General features: G+C 41.8%; 1 protein-coding gene across 1 annotated transcript; it reads right to left on the reverse strand.

The window, feature by feature from the left end:
- Window positions 1-11,358: 11,358 nt before the first annotated feature.
- Window positions 11,359-16,680, reverse strand: LOC147896763 (sulfate transporter 1.2-like). The gene is made up of 14 exons (XM_087381146.1): window positions 16,351-16,680; window positions 16,205-16,253; window positions 15,929-16,072; window positions 15,805-15,886; window positions 15,452-15,629; window positions 15,299-15,364; window positions 14,783-14,896; window positions 14,567-14,683; window positions 13,881-14,007; window positions 13,327-13,613; window positions 12,887-13,077; window positions 11,812-11,897; window positions 11,637-11,713; window positions 11,359-11,502 (listed from the first exon to the last, which is right to left on the reverse strand). Exons 1-14 carry the CDS (start codon window positions 16,678-16,680, stop codon window positions 11,359-11,361), a joined length of 1,992 nt encoding a protein of 663 aa, XP_087237272.1.
- Window positions 16,681-23,723: the final 7,043 nt, after the last annotated feature.

The raw sequence follows: 23,723 nt of genomic DNA on the forward strand, positions 1-23,723 counted from the left end.
TTATGTGCTTTGGTAATCATGGGCAATGTTTGGAAAGCAATGATATATACCAAAGTCTCACTTTCTATATTCTCTGTTTTGTGTCTAAATACGCATCTAATTCCCAGTGTAAACGCGCTAATAGATGTGCTAATACACGTGCAAATATACGCATTGATAAATGCAATGTTAGATAGGCCCGTATTTTCTCAGTGTAGACGTGCAAATAGACGTGTTAATACACGTGCAAATAGAAGAACTGTTAGACACGCTATTAGACGCGCTTGTAATTTCTCTATTCAAACAACACCTACACAACAACACAAAGCAACTATAGACGCGCTTGGTAGATGCGCAAAATAGCAGGCGCATCTATAGGCGTTGCTTTAGTAGAGAAATTACGGGCGCGTCTAACAACTCGTCTATTTGCACGTGTATTAACAAATCTACTTGCGCATCTAAACTAAGAAAATAAATACCCGTCTAACATCGCGTTTATCAGCGCATCTATTTGCGTGTGTATTAGTGCGTTTATTTGCGCATTTACACTGAGAATCAGATGTGCATTTAGATGCGTGGATGGACGCAAACCAAAGAATACAGAAAGTGAGATTTTGGTGTACATCATTGCTTTCCAAACATTGCCCATGATTACCAAAGCACATAATTTTTTGCAAGCCCACATATACAAGAATTAAGTGAGATGAGGAGAATGAGACAATATGTAAAATAGTTTTGCTAATATCAATTATGGGGCTACGGTTCAATCTCATCCTCAATGAGATCAACCCTTGCCAAACTATCTACTTCAAAATCCAAACAAGTGTTTAGATCTACAAATACATTCAACCCACTACTACTTGTGCCACTCATGTGCTCATCGAAATTAGCATCTCGAATGGTAGGCTCGTCCTCATGGGTAATGGCCTCAATATCTGTATCTCCTATCTCATGATCATCCTTCTCTCTCATATCATGGTCATCATCACGTCCATGGCGATGATCATCCTCCATATGCTCCATATTAGTAAATGTACTATACATCACTTTGGAACGTGGCATAATAGGTATGACATGCCACCATCTATTATTATCCACCATTGGTTGATAGACAACCTAATTCAAACGCAAATACAATCATGTTATTTTTCTTGCATCAAATATTTAAAAGCGAGTATTTTTATATGTGTGTGCAGTACCTGTTCACATTGTTGCGGTAGTACTAGTGTGTCCTTCCTACTTTGCCAAAACTTTGTGGAGTCAATAGTTACAAAGCCACTTGCATGGCATTTGATTGTTGCATCAAGGCCTCTTTCCACCACATCGTTAAACCACTTTACATCCAAAACATACACAAAGAAGCGTCGAAAGTCAAGCATAATAATATCTTGGATTATGCCACAATAATCATCCATGGCTCCATTAGCTCCCTCAAAGCTAGCAATGATGCTACAGTCTTGTGTGTTTCTCTTATCATCAATCTGTTGTGTTCGAAAATGCTTGCCCTCACACCATATAGCATTGAACATAGTGCACTACACCAAGAAAAAATCAATTAAATAAGCAATCTAGATTATTGAAAGCTCCTAAATTATGCATAACATTTTATATACCGACCTTGCTCATGCATCCCCTAGCATACTCCCATTCTTCCATTGTGATATGCATCCCCTCGTCTTTCTCTGCTTTCTCCATTTCATCAAGTAGCCAATCCACATGAATATCCTTTGGAAGTGCTCTTAGATACTGAGGGTATGGCAACGAGATCCGTGGCGTGTATGAAAGAGGGCCCTTTCTTCTTGTCTTCTTGCCTTTGCATCCTCGTATCTTGTCACCCATCTTTTCATTACATCACTATTAAGCACGCAAAAGAGGTTGACACTATTATGCAACTCCGTGTCTATTACTTTGTTGCGTCCTTTTCCTTGAGGCACAATAGAGGTCATCCTTAGGTCTTCATCATCTCTCCATAGTCGTGGGAGAGAGCTATCCACATCAATAAGAAACTCAGAAATATATACAAGTGACTCTTGTACCAACCAACCCTCGGCCATGCTACCTTCGGGTCTTGCATTTTATCTCACGAAGCCCTTCAAGGTCTTCATGAAGCGCTCGAGGAAGAACAACCATCGTGCATGTATAATACCGCATATAGCAATCTCATCCACCAAATGCACTATAAGATGTAGTTGGCTTATGAGAATAGAATGTGGAAATGTCTCCTCCACTAAACAAACCACCTCCACTGACATAACTCGAGCATTCTCAAGCGTGGTGGGATCTATTTCCTTTGAGCTCACATACCTAGACATGAAAAAGTACAACATATTAGCAATATGCATTCAAACTTGCATGGAGCATTGATACGCATCATATTTTGTATCATGTAAAGTACCTCACAAGCTCACCCATCTTGTAAATACAATCTTTATGTCCTTCGATGCACTACGTGAAAAGCTAGTAGGTAGTATGAATTGAACCCATGAGGAGGTGGTTGTCTAGTTGGTTATAACTATTCACTCACAAATTTGAAAGGAAAAAGATATTATGCACATAAAATACTTACTTGGAGCATCTTGTGCCAGTCATGAGATTTCAAGCCATATAATTTCTCTATACCTCTTTTCTTGCTCTTTGTAAAGGCTCCCTTCAAACACCTCATGCATCCAGTGGGAGTACGAATTGTAGTAATAGCACGCTTCACCGTCGCCATCTCTAGCTTTGATAACATCCATGGTGCACGAGGTAAAAAAACATGCCCATTTGGTCTCTCTTGAGGCCGAGCTTCACGCATCCTCCGTGTGGTACGTAGATCCTCCCTTATGCCTGCGGAATCTCGTGTCCCATTCAAATGCTCCCAAATGGTGGATGCCACATTCTTGAAGATATGCATGGGATCAAGCAAGTGATTGATCTTGAGGTGGGACCAATATGGTAAACGATAAAAGATGGAGTATCTAAACAAAATAAAGTGTTAGCGGGCAATCTTTACTTCCAGCCAATATAGCACACAATAGTTACAAACCCTTATCGGCTCATGCCAAGTGGTGGAGTCGTCATGGAACCATCCCAAATTCTCATCCAATCTCCCACGGTGAGTGATTGTGGGAGGACTTCATTCCAAGGGGCACGTCCAAGGTTTTGAGATCTGCTCTATATCTTGCCTCTCCACAAGTAGGACACTCTCTTGCATCCTTATGTAGTCCACGAAACAAAACGCAATCGTTGACACATGCATGGATGCGCTTGTAATCTAATCCTCCAAGAGAGGTCACATGTTGCCTTGCCATATCTCTTGAGGTCGGTAGTTTATTGTCCCTTGGAAGAATTTTACACAATAGCATGCACGTGAAGACCATAAATGAGGAAAAGCATTCGAGTAAGTGACCCACTAGCATAATTCACCATGTTTGCAAAATAGACTTTAAAGCTTACTTGAGTAATGCATTCAAACTTGCATTGCTCCATCCATAGATGGTTTGCAAGTTTAGTAACTCAAGGGAGGCACGTAGAATAGAGAATGTGCACTCCTCAAACAATGGAGTCGATGCTGTAGTAAAAAGATCATCCTACTCCATGCTATCATCCCTCCCTTGATGGACATATAAATCCCGCACCATATCATCAAACACCTCCTCCTCCATGGCTTCATGAGGTAATGGCGGAGGGCTACTATCACCATCACTCCATGCATCCATAACGGTCCCTCCTGAAGATCCCACCTCATATCGCTGACACTTCGCCTCCTCATGGCGAGCATAGGGCAACATATGCGGGGATGGCACTGCATCCTGTATCAAATTAAAACGGGATCATAACTCAAACATATGAATACCCATAGGTATCTCAATCAACCTTAACTTACAAACCCTTACCCTGTTTACGGTCACATCCCATTCTCCATACTTTGAGATGTGATTGAGTGTAATCCTGCATGCACGATACATGTTTTCTTGACATCGATCACGCAGACATTTGATTTTTTGCTCCAACCACATTTTGCGATGGTGGATACGGAGGGATTCATCCTCACTGGAGCTACTTGTTGAAGTTGAAGACATTCTATAAACAAACAACCCACCAAATTTGCTCTTCTTCAAATGTTTAATTTTAAACTTTGTGGCGCGTCTAAAAGGGCGTCTAAAGGTGCATCTAAAAGCGCATCTAAAGGCACATCTACTCTGTGTATTTAGACGTGCCTATAGACGCGATTATAGACACGGCTTTTAAACTTGCTTTTAGCGTGCTCGCTTTTCTTTTCTTCACATTACTTATACTTCGCACGGCTTGCTTCCTTCCTTATTAGCAGATCCACAGTTTCGACGCATAAGAGGAAGGCTCCCATACTTACTTCCAAGCTTACACTTAAGAGGAAGGCACCCACACTTACTTCCAAGCTTAAAGGAGAGAAGGACGAACAAGGAGGAGAAGCAACTTTGAAAAAGAAGAAGAACCTTCTATACCTCTATCCAAGGTAAGTCTTTTTGTAGTTGATCTTTTTTGGAAGTTTGCTCTCTTTAGATTTGTACTTTCTCGTATCCAAGAAACGCATGATCTGGGTAGCAGTGTCACGTTTGTGTGTCGGGCGCAATGTCCTTTTCTACTTTTTAGAAATTCCGTCTATCGGAGCATGTCTATAGGCGCGTCTCAGAGCGCGTCTAAAATCGCCCCTACAGGCACGTCTAAACGCGTGTCTAGCCTGTTTGCAGACATAGACAGACGCATCTATAGATGTGCTAATATATGCGAAAATAGACGCGCTAATCAGATGCGTCTATAGACGCGCTCCGACAGTAAGCCTCTCTTCCCTTCCCCTTTCTTCTCAACTGATCAGTAATAGGTTTTTTTTCTTTTTTCCAGTTCAACATGTGGCCAGGAAGCGCTTCCAGCTCACCTGATCCCTGGGATTCTATTTGGAAGGACTTATATAACCTTTTAGGGCACCCTCCTAGTCCTGCAGAGTTATACGGGTATATGACGGGTACTCTAAACACTCCCTAGGAGTCAGCACTATAGACTCCAAACCACCCCACACTGCCTGAGATCACCCCAGCGGAGTCAGCATAGCCATCTTATGCCCCTTGCCCCATGCCATCTTATGCCCCTTCCCCCATGCCGTCTTATGCCCCTTCTGCCATCCTGTCTTATGCCCCTTCCCCCATGCCGTCAGGAGGTCCTTCTGTCTCGCAGAGCCATCGACGTACTCCTGTGCCATCGAGACTCGGTTCTCCAGCTACGAGTGGTCAGCGTAGTCCCGTGCAGTCTCTAGCTACGAGTGGCCAGCGTACGAGCTCGACATGACACGGTAGCAGGCGTAGTAGTAGGGAGAGCAGTGGGGGATGCATGGCACAGTGCTTTGGGAGGGGTGGTGGTAGGGACGATGATGATTCAGATGATTTAGACATGCCTCAGGGTGATGCTACGATATTCTATGACATCACTCAGACAGGAGGCATCTTGATGGATGCGCGGGGGAAGGACATCATGGCCTTCATGCACTCTGTAATTGCTAACAATTATAGAGATTGCTTTATCCACTTCAAAGACCAGCCAAAGAGGTTGGCTGATGAGACCCTCGCTACTGTTCGCTCTAGGTATCCTAACCCCCCCAATCGCCAGTTCACAGATAAATGGGCCAAGTCAAAGATTGTTACGATACTTGGCAATAAAAGATCTTTGGTTAAGAGGCAGGCACTAGCGGAGCTATAGTTGCTTGAGGGAGGTCAACCACCAAGGGGCCCGCCCCACACCGCTCACAAGCGTGAGTGGAAGAAAGCAATGAAGTCAGCGAGGGAGGACCCCAGTCTGTAGCACATGGAGGCACGAAGGATCCAGATGGAGGAATATGGAAGCGCGCATTTTGGAGCAGGGGGTGTTGAATCATAGGAGGCCCAATTTGTAAGTATCGATCTCAAATTATATTGCTTATGTAGTTTATTAGGAGGTTGTTTCTTTGTACTAATCCCTCCGCAAAGTGTGTCGTCTTGCAGCTTGAGATCGTGGGCAGATACCCTACTCCTGTGGAGACAGCCTACCACCGCCACCATCGTAGAGGAGATACATGGAGGCACTTCTATGATGACGGGTTGATTACTGAGGAGCAGTATACCCGGGCTACTGGAGCGGCCCCCAAGGTATTTGAAAGTAATTAAATAATGCCAAATTTATAAGTAAAGATTTGATTTTTCATACATTGATATATGTTGTTCCTTGTTTACAGGCCCGCGCACAAGACGACGAGGAAGACGAGGAAGGAGGCGCAGAAGGGAGCATGGAAGGCAGTGAGGCTTAGTCGTAGAAGTAGTGCTAGCTACTCTTTTTTGTACTTAAAGCCACTGGCTTGGCTTCGCGCCTCTTGTATATACACTCCTCTTATTTTTTGTACTTAAAGCCACATGACGTGGCTTAGCTTCCTTATTTTTTGTACTTGAAGCCACATGACGTGGCTTAGCTTCGTGCTATATGTATATACAAGCACTTTTTGAGCTTTCAATTTTATTGCGTTTTGGAGTTATAATGTTTTATTTGGAATTGTAATTAAAATGTGGTTGGCTATAAGAATTGAATTACACAATGTGGATATGGGATTCTTGTAACTATATAGCATACACAACATACACAACATTCTGTAAATTAAAAAAAATATATTATAAAGCGTGGCTATCGGTGCGTCTATAAACACGTCTATATATGCGTCTGTCTGTTCGACAAGCGTTTATTTTTGCGTCTATAAACGTCTTTAATAGCACGTCTATTTTAGCGTCTACGTGCACGTCGACACACGCGTGTGTCTGCTATATAGACGCGCTGGTAGATGCGGGTCTCCAGACGTGAAAATAGACGCGCATATAGACACGCCTGTAAGTTTTTTATTTAGTTCAGTAAACGTGTCTGTGTGCGCGTCTATGGGTGCTTTGTCTTGTTGTGCTATAGACACGCCCGCTATTTTGCGCATCTACCAAGCGCGTCTGTAGTTGATTTGTGTTGTTGTGGATATCATCTGTATAGACTTGGACAACCTATCCTTGGAAGAGCTCTGGAAAGAACATCAAAGACCAAGGCATCCCCATGTAAACATCATAACCCTATGACCTAGAACACGGGATACTTGATCTTGTAAAGGCCCAAAGTCAAGTAGACTAAAAGTGAGGCCTGTCACTTACATGAACCCAATCCAAGGGTAGGGCTACATCAATCTACTAAATTCTCCCTACACTTCCTCTAAGGTGACTTACTAATTGGATTCGAGGACCATGTGGAAGGTTTTTGAAATCCTTCTAAGAACCCACATACCTCTCCCATCTAAACCACTGCATATAATGGAAGTGCCATGGTTCGCCATGATGATCAAGTATATTGTCATCCACATGACAAGATGCCTATCAATCTCTTCTCTAGAGTAGGGGAAAAATCTCAAGAAAGTACTCTTAAAGCTGGTCCAAGCTTTCAAAATAGCAGAGCCATAAAAGGGGAAGATGGATCTATGATATTGAGACCCCCATCCCACATAGGGAGACCTTGGACCACTACATATAATGGAAGTGCCATGGTTTGCCATGATGATCAAGTATACTGTCATTCCACATGACAAGCTGCCTATCAATCTCTTCTCTAGAGCAGGGGAAAAATCCCCAAAGAGTACTCTTGAAGCTGGTCCAAGATTTCAAAATAGCAGAGCTATAGATGGATCTATGATATTGAGACCCCCATACCACATAGGGAAGATCAAGGTCTCCCAAGCCATCCTGGCATTTGGAGCACTTGTTTTGGGCCATATCGTCAAGGTGAAACCCGATCCCTTGCAAAGAGAGATTTAAGTAGAAGGATCTCTCATGCTTTAATAATCTTTAATAATTATGTCTACATTTTTTTAAAATAATGGTATGCTTAATGATGATGATATGGAACAAGTAATGGAAAAAGTGGCTCTTAACATAGAGTCTACCAATCATGCTTTTGGAACTGAGAGCGTTTTCTCAGAAGGATTGTAACATGTTTATCAACACCAATATTAAGTTTTGAGATTTTAAAGACTATCACATTAAATGAACCTCTTAGAGGGCTTTTAAGGTGTTCATCAACACCAATATTAAGTTTTGAGAATAGGGGCCCGAGAGGGGCCCCCAACGACAGAAAATGCCCTACTAATTAATTACTTGCGGGAAGCTTGCGAAGTACAAAATCCAATTGTTATGATTAATCTAAGAGTTGCGAGTACAGTCTGCACAAGTCTCCAGAAGCGGCTGGAGGCAAAAGAATCCAAAAGCGCTCCCCCTCTACAAATCAGTCTCCCCCTCTATAAATTGCTCACTCTCTCTCCCGCTCTCCTCCCTCTCTCTCTCTCTCTCTCTCTCTCTCTCTAAGGAGGAAGAGAAGGGGGAGAGAGAAGGGGTTGAGCGGAAGGCAAGGGAAAAGGAGAGGAGTGGGAGAGGGAGGAGGGCGGCAGCAAGGTGGAGGAGGGAGGGAGAGGCTAGAAGGGGAGGGAGTGGAGGGAAGGAGAAGCGAGGGAGGGAACATCGAAACAACGAGGTAGGTAGGGAGGCACTTAGACGGAGAGGTAGGGACAGAGACCGGAAGACTTAGGTTAATTCGCAAATGAGAATTGATAGCTTAGGAGCTTAGGTTAATTTGCAGTTGAATACGAAACAACAAATTGATTAATAGTGATTAGTAGAATGGATAGTTTTGAGATTTTAAAGACACATAAAATTAACTAGCATGAAACCCGTGCTTTGCACGGGGTTGTAAGCCGTTGGTTTGTAAATGTTATTTGCCGTTTCGATTTTTTTCGTCCATTCACGTGGTTGATCCGATTGTGCTTTAAACGTTTCGCGAAGTTTTATGCCCTCGCTCTGCCCACGATTGAGAAGCTCGAGGATCGTTAATGAGCCGCGGTGATAGCCTAAATATTAAGTTGACCTAATTCTTGCAAGATTCTTGCACCACCTCCGGCTACAAGCAACAGGACTCCCTTGATCTTCATCTGAACGCCACTAACCGGCACAACGATGCTCCATGCAAACTCCAACGTCATAATCAAAGGCAACTTTGGCAATGGCCAGCAGAAGCTCTCATAGCGACTCTGCATCCCTTATTCTCGACGGCCCAATCGCCGTTCTTCAGTTTCCAGCTCGTTGAAGTGCTGGATGATCGGGCGGAAGGCATGAATCCACCAGAGAACGCATGACCAAGGCATTATCCCAGACGGGAGAGATGCAGGATTGCACCCAGTACTCATCTTCGGTCTCTAGAGAAAAGGCTCGAAGCGCTTCAAGACCACGGTGAACGATAGCGTCTGAAACGCTGTAACCTAGCCTAATCAAGGACCAGAGAGAATAGCTCATAGCTAGGAATATTCCAGCCCAGTCACCCGTCTCTATGGTGACGCCCAACTCGCCACCATCTCCAAAGTATAGGCATTGTCGCGCTGCCTTTGTTGGATGTATTTCTCCACCTTCTTCAATGGATACGCTTCAGCTGTGATCGCGACGTTGCTCTCCAGCTCTGCCCACCAGTATCCTTCGAGGTACTGCATGGAGAGAAGAAATTCTTGGCTCCGCCTGATAGCTGCGTCCAGGAAAGTACAGCAGGACTTCCGACTTCTGGGATCTCCTCCGGCTTGAAGGACAGATCCTGATTGTAGGGATACATCGTGCTCAAGAGGTTCAGAGAGACAGAGAGCTCTCAACTTACCTGATGCAAGACGTTCCCACCTATGCCGTCTTAGTTTGTGAGATTCTCTCGTCCCGTCCTCCAGGTCTATCTCTCGCTCAAGCTTCCTCTCTGTCTCTCAGCAATCCCTTCGTGTGTCCCTCCTTCAATTCCATGGCCTCGGCTACGAACGAACCGTAGCAGACATCTCCACGATCAAATGATAAACAAAGAAATGGATTGTTTTTTACACACAACGTCGTATTATTGCTTTTGTAATGTTGAATTCTCTTTGATTACGAAAGTCCTTAGTCCCTTCGAATGTTCTTCGTCCGAACAGACAACGTCGCAAGCAATCCTTTTCACTTTCCAAACTGACGCTTTTGCAGGGAATGTAAGAGGAAAGAAGAAGAAGGGTATATTAGGAGAAGCGAAATACCAAACGCCAAATTTGCATGCATGGAAACCGCATGTTAACTACCAATTTTGCAACTTTCCCAAAAACATTCATCAAATGGCCCACGATTGTCCATTCTAATCTAAAGATGGATAATTCTTCAATCGTCCTCCCCCAAACCTCTCCTTAAGAGAGAAAAAGATCTCATGTAATGTCATCATCCTTCTACAATTTTACTAGTATTGGCTTTTGAAAACTCTCAAATTTACCCGAACGTCTTTCAAGAGTTTTTTTGTTATATTTTATTATTTAGAGGATTTCATTTTTGTTCAATTTTTATTCCAAAGTATTTATAAAGTTTGTTTCGAAGAGCACACTGGTCCAGTTTATTAATGGAATGGGTGTTAAATAAGAAATGGTGAGAAATACTTGTTCCATGAGCCGCTCCTTAATCTATAAGAGTACGTCAAGCACTCGAAGGGAAAATCTCTCCACTTTTATACTTTAGCATTTGGTTAATTGTATACATATTGAAAACCAATGTCGTTGCGTAAAAGAAACATTCTTGCAAGTTTGCTTGTGTATGCCAAAAGATTTACATGTGTTTTCAAATTTAAAGCCCATCACTTTTTTTACGTTTCTCTTATCCACTTTTGAAATGGACTTGGCATAGGTCCCTTTTTAATATTATTTGTCTAACCACACCCCTACTTATATCCACTTGATCTCTCTTCACCAAATCACGTCCATATGTAGTTGAAATCTGACTTGTATAAATTTAACGGCCCACTTGTATTAAAGGGATGGCCAGACCCAAAAAGAAAAAGACCAATATACAAAAATTTGGCTAACTATAAGGGCAACCCGCCCATAGCCTTCAATGCCAAAGCAGAGAGAGGATTTCAATCCATAGCCTTCAATGCCAAAGCAGTAGAGAGGATTTCAATAGGATTTCCAGAGCCTTTTGAAACGGAAATTCATAAATACAAACATTGTATATTAAATTTAGTTAATTATTTATTTATTTAAAATGCTAAAAAAGGGCTAAAAACAGGGATATTAAGGCTTCAGTCCTTCCGTCTGAATATATTTTCAGACACCAGTGATTGTGACTGAAGGAAAATATAAGAGACTCGGTAGAACTCGATATTTCGTTGCATCCCTTTAGTGAACTATTTCTTAATGCTTCCCAACTCTTCTTGAGAGACTATTTACAAATTCGCATAAAAAACCAGGGAGATTTTGTATTATTACACTATAAAAAACCCTTATTGTACATAACAAATTTAACTTTGTCGTCTCTATACCATGCTTAAGAGACATTATAAAAATCAGAAATTGATTTTGACTAATCTTGAGCAAACTTGAACTGCCTCGCCTGCAGTGAGGAAAAACCATTCTTGCCCCAAAAGATCCACAATATTGGCATCCTTCAATCTTTGAATCACTCCAGTTCCAGGGTTTGCAATAGCTACCTGTATACAACAAAAAGGGAAAAATATCCTAGGCTTAGTTTGAAACTACAAACCCTCTATAATCTGAACAGAGCTATCAAAATTGAGTTATCAAAATTGTCTGAACATAGCTATATGACCGGTATGCTAGTGACCTGTATATGTTTATTTTTCAAAGCTCTATGCAGATCCTCGAATGCACGGATCCCAGTTGTATCAATGTTTGTGACGGCTGTATAACATATAAACAAGAAACATCAAGAACGATGCAGCACTGTGATCCCAATAACAAGGTGAACTTGACTTCACCAACCAAATACAAAAACTTACGAGACATTTCAATGATGACGTACTGCAGCTGAATCCCATTCTCCTTTTTAATACGATCCTCTTCTTCATCCACCCACCTCAAAATTCTGCAGCAGCACAAAGCGAGCATGTAAAAACAGTTGCTTATAATTCCATATCATAATAGCCAGTAAGCAAGACTACAGATATGGTATCATCACTTAAATCAAAGCCATTAAATTATGTTTAAAAACAAGGGATCACTGTGCATGATACATCATAAGTTCTAAAAAATTCAAACCCAATGATGCCTGAATAATTCCGGACTAGAGGGTATGATGTGAAATTGACTGCAATTTCTTTGAAAGTGTTCTGAGGATGGCTGGTGTAAAGGGGGAAGTCTGTAAGGGGACCAATGGTACAGTGAGGAGGCTCAACTGAAAGAGAATGTTCATGAGGAACGTCTGTACAAGGGGACTAATGTTACAGTAGGGAGGCTAAGCTCCAAGAGAATGTGCATGAGTGACATTAGCACCACAATAATACTTATCCGGGTGCAAATTGGTACATCCGTCTGATGAGTTGCACGTACATAAATTGCTCTACATATTGGGCTATCATTTTATCACAAGTATGTTGCAGAATGAAAATACTTCTACTCTTATAAGTATTTTCGGATAGAACTCACGAGAGTAAGCTCTCAAAGAGGGTAAAATCTTGCAATCAAAAACACACAAAATCAAGTGTTCAAACAATGTGAAAAGGGGGTGAAAAGAGGACCATAAGAAGTACACAAAATCTATATCTTTATCCAAATTATCCAAGTAAGTGGTAAGGTTCATATTCATATCACTGTCACCCTAGCTCCCCCAATCCTCTAAACTTGGCAAACCTTATCTCATTTTTGCATTTAAAAGTATCAATTATGGACCTGGAAACATGGTACAAAGACCTGAGGTGGAGTTGAAAAAATAGTACATTGAGTAAAATGATTCAGCACTATAGCTGTGAGACAGTGAAGAAATTACAAACTTCAGCCAAACTATAACACACATGAAAAAATCACGAAACTGTTTATTCCCTAGATGCATATATCTAGACTAGAAACAACCATTACCTTTCACGTATGTAGTTGGAATTGGAGAAGTAGATAGCTGCGTCAATGCGCACAATCAAAATTCCAGGCACCCTTGTTGCATCTGGGTATTGTTGAACATTTCTGTAGATAGAAGTCCCTGGAATATTACCCAGCAAGGCTGTGTGTGGCCTTGTTACATGCAATAGAATTTTTGCCAGGGATATCACAACCTAGCACAGAAAGGAGAAGAAAATAATGTAAGCATAGTTCAAGGACAACATGTAGTTGTCATGTAGTTAATCAAATTTTCAGATTATTATAATGTTACAATAACGATAATGTATACTCTTCCCTCAGATCTGGTAGACAGAACCACGTGAAGCAAATAATGCAGATGAACCACTCAGGCATGAACAAGCTTTCAGAATTATCAAAGCGAATACTAACACACAGTTTGGGGTTAAGAACACTAGTAATACCGCAATCAGAAGACCAATTTCAACTGAAGCAAAGAAGACTCCAAAAAATGCACCCATGCATGCAAGGAAGTCCAATTTGTCAATCTTCCAGATCAAAATTGCTGCCTTGATGTCAACTAAATTAATGACAGCATTGATAATGATTGAGGCTAGGATGCAGTTAGGAGTGTTGTGGAAAAGGGGGGTTGCCACTCCCAAAACGATCAGAACTACTGCTGACAAAACCATGTTTGCAACTGGAGTTCTGCATCCAGCATTATAATTGACTGCTGACCGAGAAAATGAACCTGATTCCAGACAAGCAGAAAGTCAAAACAGTGATCTTTGCGAGGCGGACAATGATAATCATGCTTTGATTTGATTACAACCTAGAAATCACATTAATTTGAATTTCTCTTCTTACAACTTACAATCCTTTACAAAACTCCTCAGCATTGCATTGGATTTGAAACTACAAATGGACATTAAACAACAGCTGGATAACATAAGTGAAAAGAGACAACTGCCTCCCCCACATGCATGGGATCATGCTTCCATGCTTAATAAAAACTTACCAGTTGCAACATAGCAAGAGGTGCAGGATCCAGTTATATTCATGACACCAAGAGCTATCATCTCTTTGTTACCATCAAGTTGGTAACCCTTGAAAGATGCAAAAGTCCTTCCTATTGCAATTGCTTCCTGTACAGGTTTGGAAATGAATTCTTAAAAGAATACTTTATGCACAAAAATGCTAGAAGAAAAACACAGTAATCTTAAGCAAAATCTTTTGATATACCACGCATCCTTTTGTGTAAAGAAGAAAGGAAGGATAATGAATAAACAACTCTCAATATCGTTTCCAAGAGAGAAGGATAAAAGTGACATTAAGCAGCTCATAGTAATTTACATTTCCCTATCTATTACCTTCAGATGGCCAGAAGCACACATGACTTATACTCTGGCAAGAATGAAATGAACAAGCTCAGAGGGAACTTTCTATAGACGATTTTTGTAACTTCCATTAATCATGAGCTATAGAGATGACTTCATGAGACCAGAGTATAGCTTGTGTCCTGAGATTTATTGAGGAACCAAAGTAGGAAAGAAAAGAGCAGAGAGCGAGAGATGATGATGCTGATGGTAATGATTGTCCTGCTGGAGGACTCGACAGAGAGAGAGAGAGAGAGAGAGGACTCAAGGACCCAGCAGTATGTAGAAGGAGAAATATAAAATTGAAATCGTAAAGCGTGTTACTTACTGTCAGAGCTATCAACGCTGCCTCAAAGCCAATTGTGATACCATGCTTAAGCATGCTCCCTTGAAAGACTAGGCGTCCTACTGAAGAGGGATTTATTTTCCCGTCTATTTTACCAACCTGCAGCATAAAACGAGTCACTTAAACTCAAACATGACGTACTAAAATTCAAGAAGACATGCCCTTGACCAGAAATTGAGCCTTGGATTCGAGCCATACAATTGCTACTCCTTTCCGATCAACGTGAGATACTGTGACAAAGATAGTTGAAAGGATGACAGAGATGAGAGGAGCAATGGCTGGCACCCAGAAAAACCGAGGCTTTCTCTTCCCCTGAGCCATACAACAAGCATTTCTAAAGTTAGTATATAGGCTGTTAAATGATGCCAGTAAGTTCAAAGTTGTCACTGGCATAGATCGAAAGGATTTACAAAGGATTTCCAAATCCTACTGGCATGAAAATCACAACAGGTATGTATTAAAAATACATTTTAAAAACTCTGTTTGATGGTAAGCTGTGGGGGAAGAATGAGAGCAAACATATTTGACCCCAACTCAAAACCATTCTTGAGTAATTACAAAAGGAGTACTAGAAATGAGGGTAAGTGTAGACAGATGGGATGCCAGCATCGTTTCTGGTTTTAAATAGTTTACAGACACTTAGAATCGAAAAACGATGCATGACACAGGCAATTGAAACCTAACTGCTAGTTGTAAGGCCATTCTAGGACTTACAATATATTTGGCAGCCAGAAGAAAGAATAGGAAGAATAAGCCGATCAGAATCGTTTGCCAATTCCACTGCAAAATTCAGCAAAATTCATTTAGCTCGATGGCAGCACAGGAATCAATCATCTCAAGCGACAACCTTGTCTTGTTGGATCATACCTGATCAGTATGCTGCCAGACAGATCTCATGACAGAAACAAAGTCTGTTTTCTTCGTAAAAGAGGCAGTGGAAATCCCAAGAAGCCCTTTCAATTGCTGGAGGCCAATGGTGATGGCTGCCCCAGCCATAAAACCAACAATAGCCGCATGGGACAGAAAATCGACAAGGAACCCAAGCCTGTCCGAAATGTTCCAGGAAACTAATTAGGGGCGCGAACTAAAAGAAAAACGAAACATAAAAGCATTGAATCTTTCAGAAGTTGGTTCTTTCACCAGCACGTAAATATCAGAGTTTGGGGATAAAATCATGACTTAATAGATTATATTTGTAATGACAGAGATCTCAAGATGACCTAAGTAGCCCAAGTGCAGACTGGAATATCCCAGCGAAAAACGTTGCAGTGAAGGCAAGTGCCAAATAATTCTCTCGATAAGCTGCACAATCATTATTAATGAACGTTGTCGCGGTCGTGTCACACTTTGCCGTTGCAGAAGCTGGTAAAGGTAGTGCATCTTTCAAAAGTGTACCCAGCAATAACGAGACCACTGCAACTGGTCCAATGGCAATATCTCTTGAGCTACCTAAGACGGAGTACACCAAAGGTGGCACAAAACTCGAATCTGGAATCCAGCAAAACACAGAAGACAGATTGAATTTGCTTCTGTCAAATAAACGTCACTTTGATTAAACGTCCAGCAGAGCTTATAATGCTTCAAAATAAACATAAGAGAGAATCGAGCACAGAAACTTACACAGGCCATAGATGGGCGGTAGACCTGCAAGTTTGGAATAACCAATGTCCTGCGGCAGACAACCGTTAAATTATGTCGGCGTACAAATGGAAACGACTGACGAATGCGTATCCGATGCTGTAACTCAAAGGTTTAGGGAGGGAAACCTGTGGAATAGAAAGACTTCCGATTGTCAGGCCGGCAATAAGGTCGTCCTTAAAATAACGAAGATTGTATCCCTTTCCCCATTCCAGCACGGGAAGGATGGCTTTCAATCCCAGCGTTATTATGCGACGACGTGGCTGGTTCTTAAATGCGCGTAGTGGATCGTCTGGGAAAAATGTCTCTTTGATAGCGTCCTCGAACCCTTGAACGAGCGGTGCGCGCTGCGGGATGCCAACTCGATGTACAAGAAGTTCGTTCTCTGCGTTTTTGACGGAACCGGACTTGCGGATTTCTCCGTCCAATACTTCTGCCGCATCTTCGACCTTATTCATGACTGCAGGAGGGTTGTTTTAGCGCCGGGAGTCCAAACGAGGCATGGAAATAATATGGAAGCGCGGTCGGTATCTTGCAGGTGCGATGGTTGGTTGCAGAAGCTACACTTGCGCGCAGGCTGGGCTAGAGGTGGAGGAGAGACAATTAGGAAAAGCCAAAGCTACGGTTGGAAGCAAAGGCGTCGAAGTTCTCCGAGCGGGCGGTCTACTGGAAGAAGCAAAAGGGGAGCTGGAAAGCGTGGCAGGAAGGGAGGAAGGAAATGGCAGCGGGAGGGAGGGGGGGGATATGGCGAGGGAGGGAGGGTGGCGAGGAAGGCAGAGTAAAAGAGAAAGCTCGACGAGAAGAGACATGCATGCAGAGAGGTGAAAATTTATATAGATTTTGTGGCGAATCTAAACGAAGATTCTCTAGCGGCCGTACCACGTTTCGCGGCATCGTGCCCGCTTCCCACTGAAGTCAACCTTCGCCCCCCGGGGGGATGCACCTGGTCCATTTCCCCCCCCCCCGACGTGCCCCCACGCTGCCATTATCCACATCCCCGATTCCCGCCCTCTCCTCCTCGTGCACACCAAAATATTTTTGCCCTCCCCCTCGGCTAGGCCTTAAGCTATGGTGATTTCTGTAAGAAGCCAATCCCATTATAGTAATTTCGAAAATTTGGCCATCATTTTCTTCCCCTTTCTCTCTCTCTTTTCTTCTTCTTTCTTCTTCATCTTCTCTCTTTCTAAGCTTCTTCATCTTCTTCTCTCTCTCTCTCTCTCTCTCTCTCTCTCTCAGCTTTCAGTTTGCCAGGGAAGGCCTCTTGAATGTATTCACTTGTTAATGGTGTTTGGGTTAAGAAGCGAATTCGAAATTACTATTTTTAACCCTAGAATATCTCTCTCTCTCTCTATCTCTCCCCCCCCCTCTCTCTCTCTCTCTCTCTCTCCCAATTCATCTCTCACCCCTCACACACCCTCCCACTGTGTGTGTGTGTGTGTGAGCGCATGCTTTCAGCCCTCTTTTCCATGCTATGCATCCAATTCGTTTTCTTTTTCGATCTCAGGCAGGCCTCATGGATGATTCTCATCATTCAACTTGTTAAGTCAGTAGAAATTCGTGTTAGTTTGGGAGACGCCGGGTGTTTTGGGAGTGGGTACCCTAGTTAAACCACTCACATGTGGCAGTCAATTCGTATGGCTGGCCACGTGGTTTCTCAAGGCCTCCTCCCTCACTAAAGAGGAGGAGTCAGTAAAGAGGCCATCATTTGATCGACCGCCCTCCTCATGATATCTGCGACCTCCCACGATGCAAGGTGGAGGTTATAGCGCATGCTGCAGATGAGCACGATGTGGAGGTGGGCATGAAAGACTGACGGATGGCTCTCTTTCTCTCTTTCTCTCCACTCTTTTACTCTCTTTCCCTCTTCTTCTTCCACTCTCTCCTCCTTCTTTCTTTCCCTCCTCTTCTTTCGGCTCTCTTCTTTCTCTCTTTCTCTCCTTTCTTCCCCTACTCTCTTCTTTTCTCTCTTTCTCTCTTTCTTTCCTCTCTTTCTCTCTTTCTTTTGGCTCTCTTCCTCTCCTCTTTTTCTCTCTTTCTGCTCTCTTCCTCTCCTTTTCCTCTCCTTTTATGTCTCTCTTCTTGTTTTTGTCTTTCCGCGTTTCTGTCTTTTCGCAATTTTGCTTTTTCGCTTTTCTGCATGTCCATCTTTTTCGCTTTTTTGCATTTCCGTGTTTCTTCTTTTCCACATTTCCACTTTTTTGTTTTTTTGCAATTTTGCCTTTTCATCGTTCCGCGTTTCTATCTTTCTATATTTTTGTCTTTTTGTTCTCAATACAGCATGAGAGCGTTCTGAGTCTGGATAGTGCCCTTTGATAAATGGTACCTCAGTGACCTGAGATTGTCATACTTGAGATTGATCACTTGTAGGAGGAACATAGTGTTCCACATTGACCCGAGAGTGTCATTCAAAAGATGGATCTATTATAGGAGGAATTGTGGGAAGGCCATTAATTCATAAGAATGAAGTGTGTTGCTGAAGGCTCCTGCTATGATTTGTATCAAGCCACTATTCTAGAAGCCTTGTGTAGATATAAAGTTCGTCCTAATGAGTTTGTCGTAGCCATGAGTTGAGCAACGTAGAGGCAAAGAGATTCTTTTCTTTTCTCTCCTCCTAGAGGACCTCCACTACTCCCTCTCCTGCACCCCTTGGGGGTAGATCGGGGACATTGACAACTTTTCCTACTAGATAGTTGTCCCCTCTTGTCCCTTTTGAGGGATCATCAATCGGGCATCACCATCACAGATCTAGAAAGACTAGTAAGGGTTGAGGATGATGTGGTGGCATGGGAGATGTAGACGATGAGTCTGCACACTCCCAGTGCTCTAGGTTTCCCCCTATTCATGAGACATAGTTCCAGTTTGGTCTCTTGCCCACCCCTCTCACAAGCCGAGCATCGCTCTACTACCTCTCGCTCTAGCTTTGCTACTCCCACTCTACACTCTAGCTCTGCAACTCCCTCCACCACACATCCTTTAGACTATGTTTTGCTCGATGACCTCTGCTACCTTGTGAACACCATTGGTGAAGTTGTAGAGGATAATGAAGGGAGGAGGGTCATAAACTACATGAGGAGGTTGATGAGCATGCAGTTCCCCAAGGATATCTTGAAACCTTGGAGTTAGCAGGACCAAAGAGCTAAGGATACTGTCATAGATGCCCTCTGGTGAAAATTTCCCAATCCTCGTGGGTATGAGTTTGAGTGAGGTGCCATGCTCACGTGCATGGGAGAGCTCCTAAGGTCTCATAGATATGAGTTGAGGGAAGCTGTTAAGAAAGGTAAGAACAGGCCAGGGTGGGTAGACCCGAAAGCTAGAAGAAAGCAAAGAAGGACTTCAAGGAGAATCTAGATGCATTTGCGACTCAGTAGAGGGCGGCGAGGAGACGCCTGGAGATCGTAGGTGCTTTGCTCCTTGAGAGTGGCAGCAGCCAACGAGGCATGGGAGGTAAGTATATATTTATCTTCTATTAATATCTAACTTGTTCAGTCGTTCAAATGTTTTGTCATTCATATCTAACTCCTTGAATTTGGATCCATAGGAATTTGTGATGGGTAGGCCTCCAAACGACACCGAGTATAGAAGGACGTACACCATTAGAGCCAAGACTTGGTTTAAGGAGTAGGAGCAAGAAGGTCAATTGGCAAAAGGTGGCAAAGCGTCATGTGAGTATACCCTAATCCTCATCACTATCATTTGAGTATCATCGTTGTCTAACAATCGATGCTCTTATCTTATTTCCTAACTTGTTTTGTCCTTAGGGAGGCAAATTTGACCAATCCAAAGATCCGAACTTGGAGATCGGATCTCAAGAAAAAGAGTAGGGTGAGGGATCAGGCCTACATAGAGAGGCCATAGACAAGGAGGGCGAGGAGGACGAGGAGACTTCGAACAAGGAGGAGCAGTAGTAGGATAGGACATTTTGTCATTTTGTAATTTGGCACTTTAGCCATTTTGTAGTGCATTACTTCGGCAGATTTTCCATTTTCAACTTTAGCACTTTTTCCATTTTGTAGCACATATAATTTTGTAGACCTCTTTTGTAACATTTTGTTATGATTCTAATGAAAAAAAATTAATGATGCAGGATGGGATTGAAACAAGGCCCCATAATTTTTTTAAAAAAATTATGTCAAAGCATCAGTATATACCAATGCTTTGCAGTGTTGGTATATACCAATGCTCATATGGATGCCCATATCGACACTGAGAATATTGACCTACCGATGATGATACTGATGCTTTCTTTGCGGCGCACACACCGATTGACATTTTGATACTTTTCACTTGTTTTAAAAGAAAATTCTTTGTATTTAGCATCAGTATCGGCATCGAAAAGTGGCTTGTGTCTTGTAGTGGTTCATTATGAAGTGAATAAACATAAAACTATCAAAATAATCATATGTAACGAAAAAAAATTCTCACATCATATGAACCTAACAAAGTTAGAACTAAATTAAAAAATCATAGCATCTAGTAAGGTCACGAACACATTAAATAAACCACATCATGACCTACCTCACACTAGCTTGAAACAAACCTAGCACAATCCACAAAATAACACTATATACCCAAACTATGCGATGATTCATTTCTTTCATCATCTTTGTTTTATTTCTCAAGGTTTCATGCATCTTACATATTGAAGTAAGAAGACATTCTTGGAATACTCTCTCATGGGGGGGATCACCCTTGCTAAGGCTTAAGAGTGTCCATGTATTGGTGGTACATGATTGGCAAGATTTGCTTCTGGACTTGCAGGGGTTGGTCCATGTCTATTTCAAGCCTTTGATTGGACAGTCACGTTGTTGGCCCATGCATGGGCAACATTTGTTTAGTGAAGGCACTTGACAGTTCGGTGAAGAATTCTCTAGTAACTGCAACTCTTTGGATCTTTTTTTTAAAGGACTGAGAGGTCTTATGGAATTTCTCTCACATGAGAATTGATAGCATGTCAGATGCTTTGATTGTTGCCAAGCCTTCACGACTGGCTTTTATCTTCTCTCAGTATTTTGGGTGTCTCCTCAACTGGGTAGGCAGGTCACTTGTGTTGTTAATCGATTGTCTATGTACTCACTACAAAAATCTACATTTATAGTGAGCTGTGTTTGTAGTCAATTTGTAGTATTTCTCTATAGCGCATCTTCTTGTTGTGGTTTCATTGAGATAAATGAGTGCAATGAATAGTCGTGGGGATTCTAAGTTGGCACTATAATTTATGCAAAAGATCTTTATGGATATTGATAGAGAGAGAGAGAGAGAGAGAGAGAGAGAGAGAGAGAGATTGTGACTACTTTGGGTCAAACTATTGCTATCAATTCATTCCATCTGCATGCACTATAATACCAATAATTGGTATTAGAGCCCCTAGTGTGTCAGGGCTTTTGGAAAATAGAAGGTTTGTTCAATTCCTAAGAGTCCATGTCTAAGGTTTGTGACGTGTTGTCTCTTTGGTCCGCCAATCCAAGCTTAGCTTTTACACTTGAAATTCTCGATTGTATATCATGGCCTCTCTAAAGAAGGACAAATCTGAGGCAACTGTTGTTAGACTCAATGGTCAAAATTTTCTACTTTGTAGTTGTCCACTCGTCTCTAGTTTATGCACAAGAACCCATGGGGTGTGGTATTAAGAACTGGAAAGAAGCCAACAAGTTGTGGGACTAAAGCAGATAAGATTCTAGCTTGGGAACAAAAGAACGGATGGGCTTCAGAAATGATGGGTCATGCCCTTGGAGTAGAGCATTTTCACCATCTTGACATTTCAAAGACTGTAGCAAATACTTTAAGCAGAGTATTTTCACCATCTTGACATTTCAAAGATTGTAGCAAATACTTGGAGGACCTTAAAAGCATTGTTTAGGGTCAGAATGAAACATTCAAAGGCCTTGCTAAAATAGGAGTTATTCAACTTTTGTACAGATGAGAGAATCTAAAGGACTCAGGGTTTTCTTGGATCATATGCAAGCACTATTGAGGCAACTCAATGAGATTGGTTCCAAAATTGAGGGGGAGGATCAAAAAGCTATTATACTAAAGAGCCTACCTCCCAGGTATACTAAAATAGTCCAAATACTATGTCTTGATTATGGCTCTGATTTTCTTGATTGCGTGTCTCTTTTGCTAAGTAAAGAGAAAAGGGAAGAGGCTTTGCAACCAGCTAGTGAGCATGCATATGCTATGAAGGAGAAGTAAAAAGCTCAACAAGTTATCCAAATGAATTCTTGTGCTTGTCATTATTGTGGGAGAGAAGGATGCATTGAATGATTTTGTTTCAAAAAGCACAAGGATGAAGAGGTAAAGACAACTAGGGACAAAGTGTGTAGCATTGGCAAGACTCCATCGATGAATGAGGTTGTAGGACTTGTGACTGAAGAACCATTTGACAAGGATTAGGCCTTTTAGATCATAAACATGTTCAAAATTGCTCTGCATGGGCAATTGTATTAGATGATCATGATCTGTCCATGGATTTATCATGTTTTAGAGGTTTGTGATGTGGGCATTTTAATCTCCTTTATATCCAATTGTTTTGATAGTGTTTTGTTTTTGTTAGCTCCCCCATTCAGTCATAAGGGGGATTGTTGTGATACTTCCTCATGGGGGGGCTCACCCTTGCTAAGGTTGAATAGTGTCTATGTATTGGTGGTACATGATTGGCAAGATTTATAGTGGACTCGCAAGGATTGGTCCTCTCTCAATCCTTTGATTAGATAGTCACATTGATGGACCATGCATGTTTTCTCAATGAAGGCACTTGGCAATTTTGTGGAGAATTCTCTGGTAGGAGCTCCTGTGAATATGTTGAGGCAACTCTTCAGATCTTTCTTTTTTAAGAAGTGAGACATCCTATGTCTTTATTCTCTCTCACATGAGAGTTGAAAGCATGTGTTGATTGTCACCAAGCCTTCATGGCTAGATTTTATCTTCTCTTGGTTTTTTGGTGTCTCCTCAGCTGAGTAGGCAGGTCATTCATGTTGTCAGTCTCGATTGTCTATGTAGTCATAGCAAAAATCTACAGTACTAGTGAGTTGTGTTTGTCCAAACGGATTTGTCCCTTCTAGTTCTAATATATGTCGGTTTGTAGTATTTTTCTATGTTGCATCCTCTTGTTGTGATTTCATTGAAATATAGAAGAGCTATGAAAAGTCATGGGGACTCTAAATTGGCGTGATATTTTACACAAAAAATCTTTGTGGATATTGATATAAACAGAGAGACCATAACACTTGTGACTACTTTGGGCCAATTTATTATAATTTATTCCATCTGCATGTATTATAATACCAACAGACACAATTTGATGGAAAATGTAGATCAATCCATATCAAAGATGAATAAACATCATGATAAAATTTATTGACCTAAACATGAATCATTTTAAGTTGAAATTTTTATTGCCTATGGAATTGTGATGGTTTAATTGATCTGGACTCCTCACTTAACAAAACAATACTATTGAACTACTACATCCACAGAACTTCTTATTGAATCTCAATTCCATTTT

The sequence above is a fragment of the Dipteris shenzhenensis genome, chromosome 11, assembly GCF_047967505.1.
Source record: "Dipteris shenzhenensis isolate YYH24624 ecotype China chromosome 11, Dip_SZ_1.0, whole genome shotgun sequence".
Classification (NCBI taxonomy): Eukaryota; Viridiplantae; Streptophyta; class Polypodiopsida; order Gleicheniales; family Dipteridaceae; genus Dipteris; species Dipteris shenzhenensis.